Source organism: Lichenostomus cassidix, chromosome 15 (assembly GCF_008360975.1).
Source record: "Lichenostomus cassidix isolate B80296 chromosome 15, HeHo_3.0, whole genome shotgun sequence".
NCBI lineage: Eukaryota > Metazoa > Chordata > Aves > Passeriformes > Meliphagidae > Lichenostomus > Lichenostomus cassidix.
This window is the reverse complement of record NC_139496.1, coordinates 3,233,584-3,249,827: the sequence shown is the minus strand read 5'-3', so window position 1 is coordinate 3,249,827 and position 16,244 is coordinate 3,233,584. Positions and strand designations below refer to the sequence as shown.

General features: G+C 40.3%; 2 protein-coding genes across 4 annotated transcripts in view; one reads left to right on the top strand and one right to left on the bottom strand.

Moving 5' to 3' along the window:
• The window catches only part of KNTC1 (kinetochore associated 1), a 28,724-nt gene extending 26,274 nt beyond the window's left edge, over window positions 1-2,450 (bottom strand). The window contains exons 1-6 of the mRNA XM_085075528.1: window positions 2,397-2,450; window positions 1,725-1,856; window positions 1,522-1,642; window positions 1,026-1,141; window positions 637-709; window positions 18-95 (exon numbers count right to left, since the gene is read on the bottom strand). Coding sequence (XP_084931654.1) covers window positions 18-95; window positions 637-709; window positions 1,026-1,141; window positions 1,522-1,642; window positions 1,725-1,850 — 514 coding nt within the window. The 5' untranslated portion in view covers window positions 1,851-1,856; window positions 2,397-2,450. The remainder of the gene's footprint in view (window positions 1-17; window positions 96-636; window positions 710-1,025; window positions 1,142-1,521; window positions 1,643-1,724; window positions 1,857-2,396) is intronic.
• A 170-nt stretch (window positions 2,451-2,620) lies between these two features.
• On the top strand, window positions 2,621-15,916 carry RSRC2 (arginine and serine rich coiled-coil 2). 3 transcript variants are annotated; one of them, XM_085075532.1, is made up of 10 exons: window positions 2,621-2,758; window positions 4,969-5,125; window positions 5,670-5,713; window positions 8,345-8,535; window positions 8,985-9,128; window positions 12,524-12,646; window positions 12,742-12,821; window positions 13,385-13,617; window positions 14,866-14,955; window positions 15,264-15,916. In XM_085075532.1, exons 1-10 carry the CDS (start codon window positions 2,753-2,755, stop codon window positions 15,441-15,443), a joined length of 1,248 nt encoding a protein of 415 aa, XP_084931658.1. In that variant the 5' UTR covers window positions 2,621-2,752; the 3' UTR covers window positions 15,444-15,916. The 3 variants fall into 3 exon arrangements, with proteins under 3 accessions (XP_084931658.1, XP_084931659.1, XP_084931660.1); XM_085075533.1 differs by having other exon boundaries at window positions 8,323-8,535; XM_085075534.1 differs by lacking the exon at window positions 2,621-2,758 and adding an exon at window positions 6,625-6,702 and having other exon boundaries at window positions 5,027-5,125; window positions 8,323-8,535.
• The last annotated feature ends 328 nt before the right edge of the window (window positions 15,917-16,244 follow it).

Below are 16,244 nucleotides of genomic sequence, written 5' to 3'. Positions count from 1 at the left end.
TCCCAAGCTTATCCTACCTTCTTGTGTTTTAGCAAGTGGGACACACATAATGCAGAAGCATCCATTGCTTGTGAGAATGAACATGTGATAAACACCTAAAAAAAAACCCAACACAAATATTTCAAATTTAAGTAGTCAAGAGTAAGGAAAGACAATACTTGCTTTTGCTTGTAAACAGGACAGTGAAATAACTGACCTGAAAAAGTCATCTGACCACTTAGACTATTTTAGACTATTTTAAACAAAAATTTTGTCATCCCCAGCTAAGAGCAGAACAATATGCTGTATTATGACAAAATAAGGCTGGGAGCTTATAGAGCAAAACTACTAAAATCTGAAGTCTGATAGAAGAAGAGAGAAGGAATTCTTCCTTTTCAGGCATTTTAATATGTTTAGCAGAGTCTCAAAAGAAAGAGGTATTGAGTTTTGAATGTTTGTTTCCTATGGCATTTGTAAAATCATTAATGAGATAAAGAATCTTAGACAGCTTTGCTTCCCATTGTGCACACAAAATGAACTTCTCTTTACGCTTTCCTGTATTATTTATTTTGTAATCTCTTTCCCTGAGAGATATTAAAGGGAAACAAAATCACAAAAATTCAGACAAGGGGGAACAAAAAATCATCCAGTTCTTACCTGCATCTGTATTATCTTTTACAATAAAGAGATCTAAGTAAGTCTTTTCACTTGAAGATTGTTCAACCAAAATCTAAAATAGAAACAGCATAAAGATTAATATTCTGTATTTTATTTTTAAAAGATTGCAATACTGATCATCAGTTCAAATTGAAATTTTTTTCTTTCATGAAGGCCTGGTTCTTGTTTATGCATGCCACTGCCAAATATATTTTCTGTATTCATTACTCATGGGAACAGAAGTGTCCCTTTAATCTGTTTGGTTAGAATATGTTGTCAAAACACAAGGATGTTTATACTTTGGTATTTGGAAGAAATATTTAAAAAAACCCCAAGAAAGTCTGAGAACAAAATGTTCTCAGCAGAATTAAATAGAAAAGTTACTGTACCTTCGTTAGCAAGGTTTGTTTTGATGGAATGTGGATAAGATGTAAACTGCCACTTCTCTCACCAACCACAAGAAATTGTTTTTCTTGACACATACCCACTACATCCACGTTAGTATCTGAAAAGTTCCATGGCAAAATGTCAAATATTAAGATTTGCTTTTTATGAATAAACATTCACATGAGAATTGGACAATGCAGTGTCCCAGATTTCTTCAAAATAAATTATTCTGACTAAATGAAGCACAAGAAGGGCATACAGGGAGTAGTTTTGGTATCCATTATTCCCACTTCAGTGAAAAGTTAGGAAGGATTCTAAATAAATTGTACTGAAATAGTTGTGTTCAAAATCCAAAATCCCTTTTTACTACTTAGGTACTTATTATAATACTTCCCTTTAAAGCCTAGTCAGACTACTGCTATGTTTTCCTATACAAACCTACATATTTTAAAAGCCATTTTTCACTTGCAAAGCGGAATTCCAAAGGAATGAACTCACCAAACTGAATGTGCATCAGAAGAGACAGCCCAGTGCTGTCCAGAAGTGCCACAGATCTGTCCACAACCACAATGCTGCCATCCCTGGAGCTGCGTGCATGGAGCTGAGGGTTCACAGAGACCTGGGAAGGGAAAGGCTGTTACATGACAAAGAAGCCCAGGTAACTATTAAGAGAGATAAAAGCAGAGTTTGATGGGTTGTACCTTTTCTGAAGATGTGATCTGCAGCAGTGAATCCACCTGGTACAAGGCGGTGCCACACTCGTGTCCCAAACCCACAGGGAGCTGCCCGGAGTCTTCGTTGAGCAGGAGCTCGATGTCATTCCACATCTTTGCCTGGGATAAACATTTCAGGGACACGCTGTAGAGCAGACAGCTCTAAAAAGTTACAGGGTCACAGATAAATTAAGGTTTTGTTACTGTATGGGGACGCTGTGGCAGGAGGAAGGGCTGTACAATAAGAATTATAATGGTAAACAGCGTGTGAGTAGTGTGGATCCCGACACGGCTGAAGGCAGCTTGGGGAGAACAGGTATTGCCAACTAAATTCACTGCTCACAGGCACGCCGATCCCCTGCCCTCAGAGACCCTCACCGCCCTATTGGTGACAAACCTCTGCCCACAGCGACCACCTGCTCACAGGGACCGCCATGCCCCTCACCGCGGTGACAAACCATGCCCACAGGGACAGCCATCCCTCACCGGGGCCGGTGACATCCCTATTTCCACAGGGACCCTTCCCCATAGGAAGCGACACACCGGTGCCCGCAGGAACCTCATGATCCCCTCACCGGCGACACTGCTGTGCCCTCAGGGTCCTCCCGCTCCCCTCACGGTGACACTCCCGCACCCTCAGAGCCCCCATCATCCCCTCACCGGTGCCACTCCCGCACCCTCAGAGCCCCCATCATCCCCTCACCGGTGCCACTCCCGCACCCTCAGAGCCCCCGCTCCCCCTGCCGCGCCCCCTCAGCCGCCGCCCGGTTTCAATTTGGCGGGAGCCGGCACAGCCTCTACGGGTCGCGGCGGCTGCCAAACCTCCTCGCAGGCGAGCGCGCCTCCCCGGCCCACAATGCCCCGCGCTCCCCCGCGCTCCCCCCTCAGCGCCACATCCGGGCACCGCAGCGAGGCGGGCGGGGCCGTGCGCGATCGCTGTGGCCGCGCAGCCGAGGGAGGTCGAGCGCTGCGAGGACGTTGCTGAGGGGCGGCGGCGGCGGCCCGGGCGCTCGGTCATGGCGGTGAGCGGCGGTTTAGAGCCGGGGTTTGGAGCGGGAGCGGCGGGGAAGGGGCTGAGGGGGGAGCGGAGGCGGGTCGGGCCGGGTGGGGAGCGGTGTGCGCGGAGACACAAAATGGCGCCCGCCGCGCCTTCGGTTGCGGCGCCATGATGGGCTCGGGGAGGGGCGGCCGCGCTGCGCCCACCGCTTCGGCCCTCGGCTCCAGAAGTTTCTGTTTCGTTCCTCGGGGCTCGGAGAGAGGCGAAGACTCCCTGGGGTTGAGCCCTGGTGCTTCCGTGGCTTGGGGGAGAAGCGCTGTGGCGAGCTGGGCGTTTCTCGTGGGGACTGTGGGGTGAAGATTCTCTGTGAGGGGAGCGATATGCTGTCTGTACCGTATTAATTTCTCGTTTATCCGTTTTTCCTCGCCCTGTTATTTTTCTCTGTGTTTGGACACAGGCGTTTGTGCTTTTAATTCTGGTTTTTATGGTTAATATCGATGGGAAACGCCTTTGCTGTAGTTACCACTCTCCTTCATGTTCAGGCAGCGTCTGAGAGTGTAGCTTTATTTTTCCGAAAGAATTTAGTGATCTGATATCGTATAAAGGCGTTCAACCCGTAATTGGGTTGAAGAATCAGGAAGAGTTATCAGAGGGTTAACCTGATGTGGTTAATTTTTTCAGAAGTTGTTCGACAGTCTTGAGTGCAATAAAACCCCAAAAACCAACAAACAAACGGGGCTTGAGAGTGAGAAAACTTTTCAGAGTTGACTTTGAACATTTTATGGTGTCTGATCTGGTAGTTAAAAGTTCTTGTCTGGAAAGTTTAACCAGTGGTGAAACAGAACAGAGGAACTGTAAACTTCTGGAGGAAATTAATTCTTTTAAAATTACTTTTATTTTGTGTTTGGTATGTAACTTACCCTGTTAACAGCAAAATATATTTTTCTGTGAAAGGACTTTATTTATTTACTTCTGTAAATGATGAGATCGGTAGCCTTGGAAAATGTGGCAGGGGGCTCAGTTGCACTTGGGTAAAGTGTTTTAAATCCCAGCAAATTTACAGTCTTAGCTGGTATTCTCGTTACTCTCAAGTAACTTCAAAATGTAAGCAGTACTAGATGAAATAAAAGTCCAAATACTTACCTGTAGCATGTCTTGAGGAAGGTCTGCTATTAGTACACAGTATATTAATGACAATATGTAATATCTGTTGTGGCTTAAGAAAAAATAGCTGCTTTGTTTCCAAAGTAATGGATATAAATAAATATTTGAGAGGTTCTCTCGTGTTTTGCTCAGTTTGCAAACCATTCTGCCAGTGGCAGCTAGTGGACAGCTGCAAGTTCAAGTCCTCTGCAACACTAAATTGTCTTTCTGAGGATAATTTCTGGGCCAGATGATGTCCTAAGTGACATCTTGTGCAGCCACATGGTGCTCAGAAAGTTTGATTATGACCAGCATTGAGGAGATCAGAACAAGAAAGACCAGTGAACCTGTAAGAGCATTAATGAGAGCACATTTACCTCTCACAGGTTGAGTCTCAAAGTATCTTAATCGCACAAAATCAGTTTTAGTCCTCCTAGATCAAGGCTTAGAAGGAATGGAGGGAACATCCTGGTTTTCATTATCTGAGAAAAAAGTGATGTTGTTGATACAGGTGTAAGTGACCTGTATGTGCTCTCACATAAATATTTTTGCACAGAGATACTGTTGAGGTGTTTACACATTCCAGAGTTAGCTAACAGTAATGCATTTCTCTTCAAAGTTCATTCCATTCTTCAAAACACTCTGGGGATTTTGTGCTGTGCCTCCAAAATGCCCAAATTTCTGAGGTTGCTTGGATCTGTTAGGGCAGCATTGACCTTAAGTCATCCTGGTCATGGGAATGCTAAAAGGTGATTGACCTACAAACACCGTTTAGAGAAAATTCTGCATCAGAATTTAGTGTTACTGATACTCTCAGAAGTACATGGAAAAAAATACAGTTTAATGTAGTGAGAGAGTAAAATGTTACTTTATATTTGTTCTCTTTATTAAAATCTTGAAAAATCAATCTGCATGCAGTTACAGAGTTCACTGAAATCTTTAAAGCTATTGCCTATGCATGGGATGAACACAACATTGTCTTTTTAAAAAAAAAAATAGGTGTACCTTCAGAGGAAATATGAGGTAAATAGGGGGTTTTTTGGCTTTCACTTGTAAGCTTCTGTTTTTTAAAAATTCTGTCCTCATGTGTAGGGTAGTGATACAGAACGAGATGGAGTAGTCCCAGAAAAATCCTCTCCAGAAAGAGAGAAGAAAAAGGAACAATCAGATGCCTCCAGTTCTCCCAGAACATCAAAGCATCATTATTCAAGATCACGCTCACGGTCAAGGGAAAGAAGACGGAAGTCAGGTATGGTCTCAATGGAAGCAAATCGCTAGTAGAATGTAATTCTCTTTGAAGCAATTTTGGAAAAAAACCACAGACTTAGCTCTAGTAACTTGGGAATTGGGAAAAAATGGATCTACTCACTTTGGGGGTGTATCCTAAATATTGAAACTGTGGAGGAAAAAGGTCTTGTCAGTGTTGAGGGGTTCGGGGAGGGGGGACACAGTCAGACCACACCAAACAGGAAACTGTCCTGTTTTGTTTCATTTTGATTAGATAAGCTTAGACTGGGATACTTTTGCATAGTTGTAACAAGAATAAGGTTACCTGGCAGAAGAACACGATTGGAGTATGATGTGGTTAGTTTTTCAGTGTCAGAGCTTAAATAAATGCGGAGAACTGGGACTAACAGCTGGAGTTTGCTTTCTGCAGTAGATACTCAAGTAATGCTGTTGGTTTTCTAAATCTTGACTTTAAGGGGTGGAATAACTGAAAGGAGCTAGGAAGATTATAGCCAGGTGATCTTCTCTTTATCTTGGTAAATGACAGTAAATGTTTTCTTCCCCAGATACTGAAGGAAGAAAACACAGAAGCCGGAGCAGAAGCAAAGAGGTAATTAACACTTTGTAGCGTTTAGGTAATTGTACATCTTTAAAAGTATCTTGTAGTAATGCACATATGTGTAAACCTATGTAAATGACTTTATGGTAAGTACAAGAAATTGAAAACTTTAAGCTTAAAAAAGGATATGGAGAGCCTTTCATAGTGAAGCATGATTGCAGCCATCATGTTGACAAGGTAATAGTTTTGTAGAAAATGCTTTGAGAAACTAGTAACTTAATTTCTTTCTTTTTTTTTTTCTTTTTTTTTTTTTTTAATTTTTGTCAAAACAGCCAAAAGAGAGAGTTCATATGGAGAAGTAGAATGGTGTTCTTGATCACTTTCACAGAGCTTCCATTATCCAAAAACCTCGGGTGGCTTTGTTCCTGGCCACTGTTCAGGACTTTGAATAATCCATACCTGTCTACTTAGGTGTATTAAAAATAATTTCCTACCAGACTGAGCTCTGTGTATTGCTTCCTCTAATTGTAAAGGCTGTCATAGCTTGACAAACAAGCTGAGTCAGCTGGAAATGTGACAGTAGCAGCAAAAATTTCAGAGGCCTGTCTCTTAAATGTGTGTATGTGTATATATATAGGGGAGTGAGAAGAGACAGCATCAATAATGCCTTAAAAATAACTGCTCACACACCAGAGAAGAGCTGAAACAAGCAAACCAGGAGCATCGAAATAGTCATAAAGAAGCTTAAGCCGTGTGGGGCAGTAGGCTGGGACAGATGAGGGACTTTTTAACTTCAAACCTGGGTCAGGAACTTCTCCTTCCCCCATTCCAATGGAAGCTCTGTTAAAAAAAAAAAAAAGAAAAAGAAAAGGAGGAAAGAAAAATCTAGGCAAGTTTTTGTGAAATTGAATAATATATTGTTTAGCTCACATGATAACATTTCTATAATAAATCATACTCAGCGTGCTAATGCGCGAAGAGACTGAACTGAAGACGCTGCAGACTCAGATAGCAAAATTATAAGCCTACTTCATGATAAGGTAACTATTAGTCATTCAAACTCATATTTCCCTTAAAAATATCTTAAATCCGTTATGGGATATAATGGTGGTTTTATTACTAAGTGTGTGTCTGAAAGATGTGATTAAAAAAAATTTCTAAGACTCTCTTTAGTGATAAAAAAATAGGTGTTTAAAATCCTGTCCAGTGCATTGCCAGGCTGTTGGATCTAATCTTACACAATTTATTTAGCAGCTTTTAAGTTTCACAGGGTGAACAGATGAGAAATGATCTCCCACAGTAGATGTACTGTTGTCATTCATTTGCAAGATTAAGCTCTGACTGTAGACTAAATGCTGAATATCAGTAATTCTTCTTAATACGTATATGAGAGCAACTACTTTATAGAAATATATATTTAAAATTAGTGTACAGGTAACCTCAGATGTGTTTTATGTAACAACTGATTATTAAAGGCATTAAAAATAAAGTACTATAAAAGCAGGAAAATTATATAATATTGTTGTTTACTTGAAGAACAATAATAAATATATTTAGAAATAGATACATATTAATAAAGAGTTAGGCTTGGACAAGTGGGTATAGACTAATTACAGCATCATCTCCAGACTTACTTGAGAGTTCTGATGGAGGAGAAGGTTTTATGAGTAGTTAACAGATTTAGATAAGCAAGAAAACTAAACAAACAACTTTTGAGTAATTGGGGTTTATCTAAAATGCATGTATCATGTTTAATTTGTGACTTGAGCAGAACATTTTTTAAATGCAAGGCTTAAGTGGGCTATGCTTTTGTGCTAGAAAGATTTCAAAACACAATGGATATATTAAGAAAGGGTGTTGATGTCACGACTTAGTCTCTAAGGAAAGCACTGGCAAAAATCAGGCCTGACCTTGCTAAATATTTTTGGCATTGCAGCTATAAAAAGGAATCTTTTTTTTTTTTTTTTTAAGAGGCACTGCAGGAAGGAATTGCGGTATAGTGGAGCAGCATATCTGTAATTTAAAACTACTGTGGGAAGTCTGAGTGATGCATGTTAGTTTGAAATACTAAAACTGGGATGTCAGCCATGTAAATTATCACTTCGCTTTGTAAAAACTGTTGGAAGTTACTGACTGAAGAGAGTTTTGCTCTAGAAAATAATTACCCAGTGATGACTAGAAGATTTTTTTTTTTTTAGTTTTAAAAGCAAAATAGTGTGTCTGCAACTACGTGTGGATTTTAGTAACTTTCTACATGGAAAGCTCAAGCAAATATTAAATAGTCACTGCAACTGTGTTTATATATATGCATATTCATAAATTGTCAGGTTCTTTAAGATAGGTACTTATGTGCTTGGAATGGAGACAGTAACTGGAAATGACAGGGTTTTTTGTTACAATGCTGTGAGTCTTACATGGAAGCAATGTAAAGATACCTTGATGGATACCTTAAAAATCCTTCATAGTCAGTGGGAGGAGGGAAAAAGGGGGAAAAATGATAGTGTGCATTTGCAACTTTGGGTAGTTGGTGGCATTAGGTAAAACAGCCATGGCTCATGATTGAGTCACACTCCTAAGGTTACTAATGTTGCATCACAACTTAGCATTTTTATCTTCTGATACCCATACTAACTCTCTTTGTTGCACTATTTTCCTGAAAGAACCAACTTCTTCTTAAAACAGGCAAGAAGACATGAATCCAAAGAGAAGTCCTCCAAGAAGCACAAATCTGAAGACCACAATGACAAAGAGCATTCTTCTGATAAGGGAAGAGATAGCCTAAATTCATCTGAAAATGGTGAGGAGAGACATAAACGCAAAGACAGAAAGTCATCCAGAGGGAGGAGTCATTCAAGATCCAGGTCTCGGGAAAGGTAAGTTGTTCTATGTGATTATTCTGTGAGTGTATTTCCAAAAGCCATGTTTGGAATTATTGTAAACTTCTGAAGAACAGCTTAGTTCCATTCCTGACCTGGTGTAAAGCGTCAGTTTATATTGCATGTTTCACTTTTCATTGGGCAGTGCATTTGCTGGTAGTTCTTTTGCAGATTGGTTCTGAGTAAAAGTAACAAATACCTCTAAGACTTTATATAAGGATGTATCTCACGTTTATAATTGATACAGAAAATATTGATCAGAATATTAAATGTACCCTATTGTCAGTGACGGCCTGTAGGCATGAGCATTTCCATGTGTAGTTTGCAGTCTCCCCACCCTGCCTGATGCATTTTGGCCTGTGGTGACAAAGCCACGTGCAAGTCCTGAAGTACAAACTGCATTTAAACACAAGAATATATATAAGAGTTTGGGGCATGTGTTTCAGACGTCATCGTAGCAGAAGTCGTGACAGGAAAAAATCCCGATCTCGCAGCAGAGAAAGAAAGCGGCGGATCAGATCTCGCTCTAGATCAAGGTCTAGACACAGACATAGAAGTAGAAGTAAAAGCAGAACTAGGAGCAGAAGCAGGTAAGCGTTACTTTCCATATACTTGGTGATGTTTGGCTGAATGTTCTGTGGTGGGCTGATGTGAAGGGTTTTCCAGTTAATGCCTGTTCACTGCAATTAAATGTGTTTGGCTATTTCTCAGCTGTACTGAGAGTGGGTTCAGGACTGGGTGGTTTGCTTACTCTTACAGAAACATTTGTCCTAGATGGTCAAAGTGATCAAACTCTTGGCTTTTTGTAGTGTGACTTCTTGTTAGCAGTAGTGTTTAAGTGGGAAGAACTGGAGAATGAGATACAGATGACCCTTTCTTGTGCTTGATGCAATGGTAGTGTGGTTGGCATACTGGTGTATTTATCCCTTCAGTTTGTGTACATATCAGAAAAGGAAAGTTTAGCTGGGAATCGCTGGCTGATCAGAAGCTAACTGATCAGCTCCATGAAGTTAACTTAATTTTCCTTTGGAGAGGTAGTTGGTGTGTTGTTAAGGTGAATTTTGGTTCAAAAGGATTATTTCTGGTATGAATGCACTCTTCAGTATTCATGATTACCAGCTTCTCTTTGTTAAGTTCACCTTGAGAATATTTATCACATTTTTCTCCCTGTGTGCTTTGATTTCTTCCTTAAATTCTAGAAGCACTTGATCTAGACACATACTGGCTTGGTCTGGGTCTGTTTGAGAGAGTTGAGATTCCACCCCTCACTTGGGATATACTGGAGTTGACATTTTTGTCACTGTATAGAAGTTAGTGTTTTCCAGTAGTGATAATGCAATCAGTATTTTGGTGTAAAGTTCTGAGTCTCTGTGTCACCTTTGCATTCTTAATGCCCTGTAGGATTTTCTCAATGGTGAAGCTGAAATGCGACTTAATGACTGCTGGAGATGTTTTGTTGAAAGTGGTTTGAATGAAAACCAGTGTCCCTGCAGAGCTCCAAGAAGGTGTTGCCAGTGTCCCAGTTCTCTTAGTAGTGTTTTCACCAGATTATTCAGATTATTTTAAATTGCCTTATGACTGGTTATGGCTACTCAACATTACAGTGAATCATGGGAGTCTTAACAATCACACTTGTGTAATGCCACAACATCACTTGTGAAACTGTTAAGAAGACTTATCTTTCTGAAGAAGTAGTTGAATTACATGGTTTGTGTCCCATTTTTGATGTGCACTTTCTACCAAACTTTGAGCTGGGGTGAGTAGAGCTGGGTCTGCACTTGGTACACCTTACTTGCATTTAATGATATTTAAGCCACCTTCAGCATGTTGTGCGAGGCTTCAGCTTCCCATCTTTTCCAGTTACTGTAGATAATGTGCACTTAATTTTTTTAAAAGTCACTTTGAACATTGTGTTTAATGGCTCCATGAAAACTTTATGTCCCAGAATAGATTTTGGCTTCTGCAGTGGAATTCAAATTGCCTGAAACAGAACCATCAGATGTGGGAAGAAAAAGTAAGGGATAGTCATGGCTTAGGAATTTCTTAAACTGGAAGCAGGCTTTGTTGGATACTGGTGGACATACTGCAAGAATCCTTTTCTTCTAAGTACTGTTTTTGTGTCGCAAATCCTAGAGAATGAAAGTAAGTGAGGCGTAAGTTTTTTTTATTTGGAGCTAGAACACTTCATCGAGTTCTGGGCTCAGACAAAGCCTGGAAGAGAAGGTGTCTTATGGGGCAAATCCTCAAGGAAAACTTTGTATTAGCTAGATAAATGTGATGTGGAAACCTACCCTGTTCAAACTCAACTGTGAAAAGTATTCCTTGATTCCTGACATGAAGTATCATTTTACAGTGAGCAGGCTGTGACAGAAGCATTTGTAAATAGCAGAGCTTGACCTTCTCTTGATGGTTCTTTGAATAATCTGAAGCTCAGATTTTCAGGTGATCTGTCATCAGATCCGGGCATTTAAACCAATCTTTGTGAGTGTGTAGAACCTCCTGGCAGTTCTTTAGTGGCATGGCTCTGATTAAATGCTAGATGGAAAACATGACACCAGGTGCTTGTTTCAAATGGAAATACTTCAATACAAAAGCTCAAATATTTATTTCCTTGATGTTTACCAGTGCAATAAAGCATCAGACCAAAGACAAGACCAAACAACAGTAGTCAGCCCCGGAAAAATGAAGGTATCTTTGAAACATGCATTACATCTTATCTCAGGAATGCAGATCTGTCACTTCCCAGTGCCTGAATCTGCATCTTGTCATCTTCTCTGAAAAGATAAGTCTTGCCTCCTTTGTATTCTACCAGATTTGTCATGTAAACAAGGATCTTTCTGTAACTTCAGTCTGCATTTCATGATGTTTGTAGATGCTGCCCAGGTTGCAAACAGAAGAAAGAGAATATCTGAATGCCGTGAAAAGTGGCTGTTGTCAAGTTAGCCATTATCCCCAGTTAGCTGTTACCCCAAATGGTTGATAATAATGTTTAAGTTAAAAAATTGCAAAAACACCTTTATGCATCTTAACTTACTGGTTATGGCGAATCTGGGAAAAATGCGAGTGATATCTCCTGTAAATTAAGCTTTGTTGAACACTTTTCCACCATCTGTGACTTCTTTGTTTGAAACACCAGTGTCAGAGGCTTAAACTGGGATAAACCTTTGTGTTGTACTGTAGATATTGACAATCCTGGCACAGAGAACTGCTGCTAATAGTACTTTTTATGTATACTTTGAGTAGCTGTTGTTTAGATGGGATTAGATATAGATGTCCTCAGAAAAACTCCTGCTTGGAAGGAGGTGGAGAGCAGGTTAGTAAAGAAGCATTGAACTGAATATCTTGGTATTTTGCTTAAAAATACATTTTAACCTTGTCCTGTTCAGATGGTCAGGCTCCAGGTAATTCATGCTTCAGAGTTCTCTGCACAGGACAGTCTTCCCAAGAGAAACCCAAGACAAATCATGTGTTCAGCTTAGAGTAGACTCCCTCAAAGCAGATTTAGGGAAGAATATACAGAGGGGAGAGTAGTAGTAATTTCCTGAAGTAGTATTCCACTTCTTAAATTGGGCCTCTTCAAAATGCTGCTTATTAACATAATTACAGTGCTTTGAGGTCTCTTATGGTTTTAAAGCATTCTTCTGGCTTGATTCATTCAAGTTCTCTTGCAATTGACTTTACCAGTAATTAGATGATTTTTCTTAGGATTTAGAATCTCTAGAGCAGATCTATTTGTTCTAAACACTAAGTATGAGAGGGTAAATGAATACCCAGAATTGCACATTCTGTTACAGCTGGAAATCTTCAGTTTTAGCTTTGTGTTGTTACAAGGCTTTTACACTGCTGTAGTAGTATAAACTCTGAAAGCTTTTCTTGTGAGCTCCAAATGAATCATAAAGCAAATTAAGTGTTGTGATCAAACACTTTATGAAATGTTAAGCTGCCTGTGTGCCTTCATTGTTTTAACTGTTAAATTTGGTTACAGAGAGCGAAAGAAAAGGATTGAAAAGCCGCGAAGGTTCAGCAGGAGCCACAGCCGGAGTCCAAGCCCTCCACCTTTCCGGGGACGAAACACAGCTATGGATGCACAGGAAGCCTTAGCCAGAAGGTCAGAAACTGTGGTGATTTTAATGATATGTGGCATGAATAAACTCCTGATGTTGATTTGGCATGTCTAAATTTTTTTTTTTCATGTACCTCTAGGCTGGAAAGAGCAAAGAAACTGCAAGAACAGAGAGAGAAAGAAATGGTTGAAAAACAGAAGCAACAGGAAATGGCTGCAGGTAGCCCATTTGTATTAGATTAATTCCTGAACAGTAGTGTGACTGGAAGATAGAGTAGGCTTACATTATAGGAGTGTTGCAGTCCTGTCCAACAAATGGACAGGTTGTCTTTATGTAATTGTTAAGAGAGCTAGGAAATGTTTAAAAAAAATTAAAAAGAAACATAAAACCCCCAACAAAAATCATTAGGATTTCTTATCGTTTGCTGAGTATACAATAAAAATGTTGCATGTTAGGCTTTTACATGATTTTGTGATAGCCATTGGGCTGTTACTTGCTCTGGGGGTAACTTAGAACCACAAGGTGCATTAGTTTCACTTCTGGTTCTGGTTTACTAAACTACTGGAGACATTTTCCTTAATGACAAATCACATGCATTCTATCTTGCATTTCTTATTTGTGCATTTCCAAGTTATACTTGGGATTACTTCTGTTGAAGGGAAGTGTTTGAGGGGTTTGGGGTTTTTTTTGTTTTGTTCTGGGGCAGGTTGGTGGTTGGGTTTTGTGTGTGTGTTTGGGGTTTTTCTCCAAAGTATTTCTAGCAAGTTCCCTTTGTTCCTCAGCGGCTGCAGCCACAGGAGGCTCCGTCATCAACGTCGCTGCTCTGCTGGCGTCAGGGACACAAGTGACCCCTCAGATCGCCATGGCAGCTCAAATGGCAGCACTCCAGGCCAAGGCTCTGGCAGAGACTGGAATAGCTGTGCCCAGCTATTACAACCCAGCAGCAGTGAACCCCATGAAATTTGCTGAGCAAGAGAAAAAGCGGAAGATGCTTTGGCAAGGCAAAAAGGAAGGGGTAATGTTGGCTTTTTTCTTACCTTCATAAACTTGTTTGGAAACGTCTTGCACTCAGTTTAAGGATGCTGATTAATGTTACTTCCAACATAATTATTTTCATACCTGTTAGCAAGTTTTAATTTCAGCCTGAGGTAAAACTTTAGTAAAACCAGAAGCTGGACTTTGATGATCCTTGTGGGTCCCTTCCAACTCAGAATATTCTGTGATTTAGGAGTGAAAAGACTAAAGTGTTTAGTCCTTCAATGACAAATGGTTGTGACAGAAGACTTGAGGAAGCCCTAAATGTTGTAAAGCTTCAGAGGTACAGTTGGATCTCAGTGTTACTTCTGTTACCTAGAACTTGCAACTAAACATCAAATCCAGATGGGCTCCCCCTGTGGGGAAGGGATGGTTGAGGTATGGAATCTGTAACTGACCACTGCTTTCTGGGACTGTGGAGATTTCTCGTTTGGTGGTTGTGTCCTCTCTAATTGCAGATTTCAAAGATAAGTCTGTCAACCTAGCTGGTAGCTTTTCAGGAGTAGAGTAATGCAGTATTAACCCTAACAAAAGTCATAAATACAAACAAGCCTTCAGGCTTTTGTACTGTGTCAAATGCCTTTGCAATTAGTGAAGTAAGGAACGGAGCTGCTTTTTCAGAGAGTTGCTGGATTTGAGTAGCACTTTTGCCTGCTGATACTGTGGAAAAATGGCCACGTTAATATTTGTAGTTTTGTCTTTTGTTGCTCTGGTATAGAAGTGTTGGTTAGGCTTGTTTTCACCATGCAGCAGTTATGTAACAAGCTCCCTTACCTTTGCACAGACTGTTCCATCCGATGAGAAAAACTGAAACCAGTTCCCATGGCAATGGTGGCAGACAAAAGGAAGGGCAGGAGAACCCTGAATGCTCTCTGAGCTGTTGTTCCTGAATTGTGCTGCAATTAATTGCAATAAACCAGTATGTTTTTCCATAACTGACTGTAAGCCTGGATTCTGACCAGGCTTTCAGACCTTTGGGGATGAGTACAGGCTGCCCAAGGAAGGAACACAGCTGTTCTGAACACTGTGGTTAGGTAGGCTTCCCTCACATTCCCTGTGAGGATGGTGCAGGAGGAATGTCAGACTTGGAAACCTTTTAGTTCCAGCTGTGGTACAGAATGGGCTCATCTTTGGCACTGTTTCCCTGCTTGCTTCTCTATTGTGCTATTAATGGAATCTTACGTAAAAAGGTGACACATCTTTTTTTTTTTTTTTTTAACTTGAACAGGATAAATCACAGTCTGCAGAAATATGGGAAAAACTAAATTTTGGAAACAAGGACCAAAATGTCAAATTCAGAAAACTGATGGGCATTAAGGTAAAGGATTTTGAATATGTAATTAAGTTTATTAATTGCAGGATAGTGATTTCTCTTTATTTTAGTGTACCTTAACCAGTGAAGATTTTAAGTTAACTGGATGTAGTTAAGAGCTTTTAAGTATTTAACTTGAGAAGCAGCATTTAAATTTGAATTTAATTCAAAAAGCAGCTGGATCAAGGCTTTTGTATTTCTTGACAGAGAAAATCTGCATTAGACTCTTGCCGCAATAAACCCAAATGCTTGAATTCTTATAAGAATTTGTGAACTGCACTTGCCTAGAGCTGATGTTTGTGTTCTGTTTCCAGAGCGAGGATGAAGCTGGCTGCAGCTCCGTGGATGAGGAGAGTTACAAAACACTGAAGCAGCAGGAGGAGGTGTTCAGAAATCTGGATGCACAGTATGAAATGGCAAGATCACAGACTCACACGCAAAGAGGAATGGGATTGGGGTTCACATCTTCCATGCGAGGAATGGATGCAGTTTGAAAAAGGAAAAAACAAAAAGGCAGTTTTGAAGTTTGGGACTGTGGAAGGTTCTTGTTCACATGTTGGGTCCTTGTTCACCAAAAAGCTAGCATTCTAGCTTGCATGGGTGTTGCATTGACTTTAATTTATTGAAAAATACAATTTTTTTTGTAAATATCAGATTAGTGATACTGGTGTTAGTGTTGTAATCAGGTTATACCCACTTCCATTAAACTTGACAGAACTAGAGGAGGGCAGTATTTTTTAGTTAAAGTTCTACTTTTCAAACCAAGCAGCAGATGGGATGAACTCATACATGGATATTTCGTGTCCACTGTCTTGTGTACTTTTGTACTTTAACCTTGTACAGTTATTTTCAATTCTTGAAACATGAAAGAAACGTTGTGTAGATGTTATTTAGCGGTCTGGGCCAATAGGCACATAATCCAGTGCAAAAAAACCTGGTTAATAATAAAGACATTTTTTTTCTCTAAGATCTTACGCTAATTTTTCTTTTAGGCCAAACTCCCAGTAAGCTAGTTAAGAGAAGGGAAAACTTAAGAAGGAAAACTTTAGAATTTGTCTTTTCTTTGCTTAACTAGAAGTAGGGTTTACCTAAAATAAGATTTGCAGTGTAAGGCCTTATTGCATACACCCTATTTAAAATACTCATGACTTGCACACTGCTGCTGCCCCATCTCTCTCCTACTCTCATCCCTTCTCAGAAGAGGAAGAAAAACTTCCAAACCGGGAGCGCTGTTGGTTCTGGAGACAGGAGCGCGTCCTCCATTGTGCGGACGACAAGCTCTTGCAGCGCGGGCT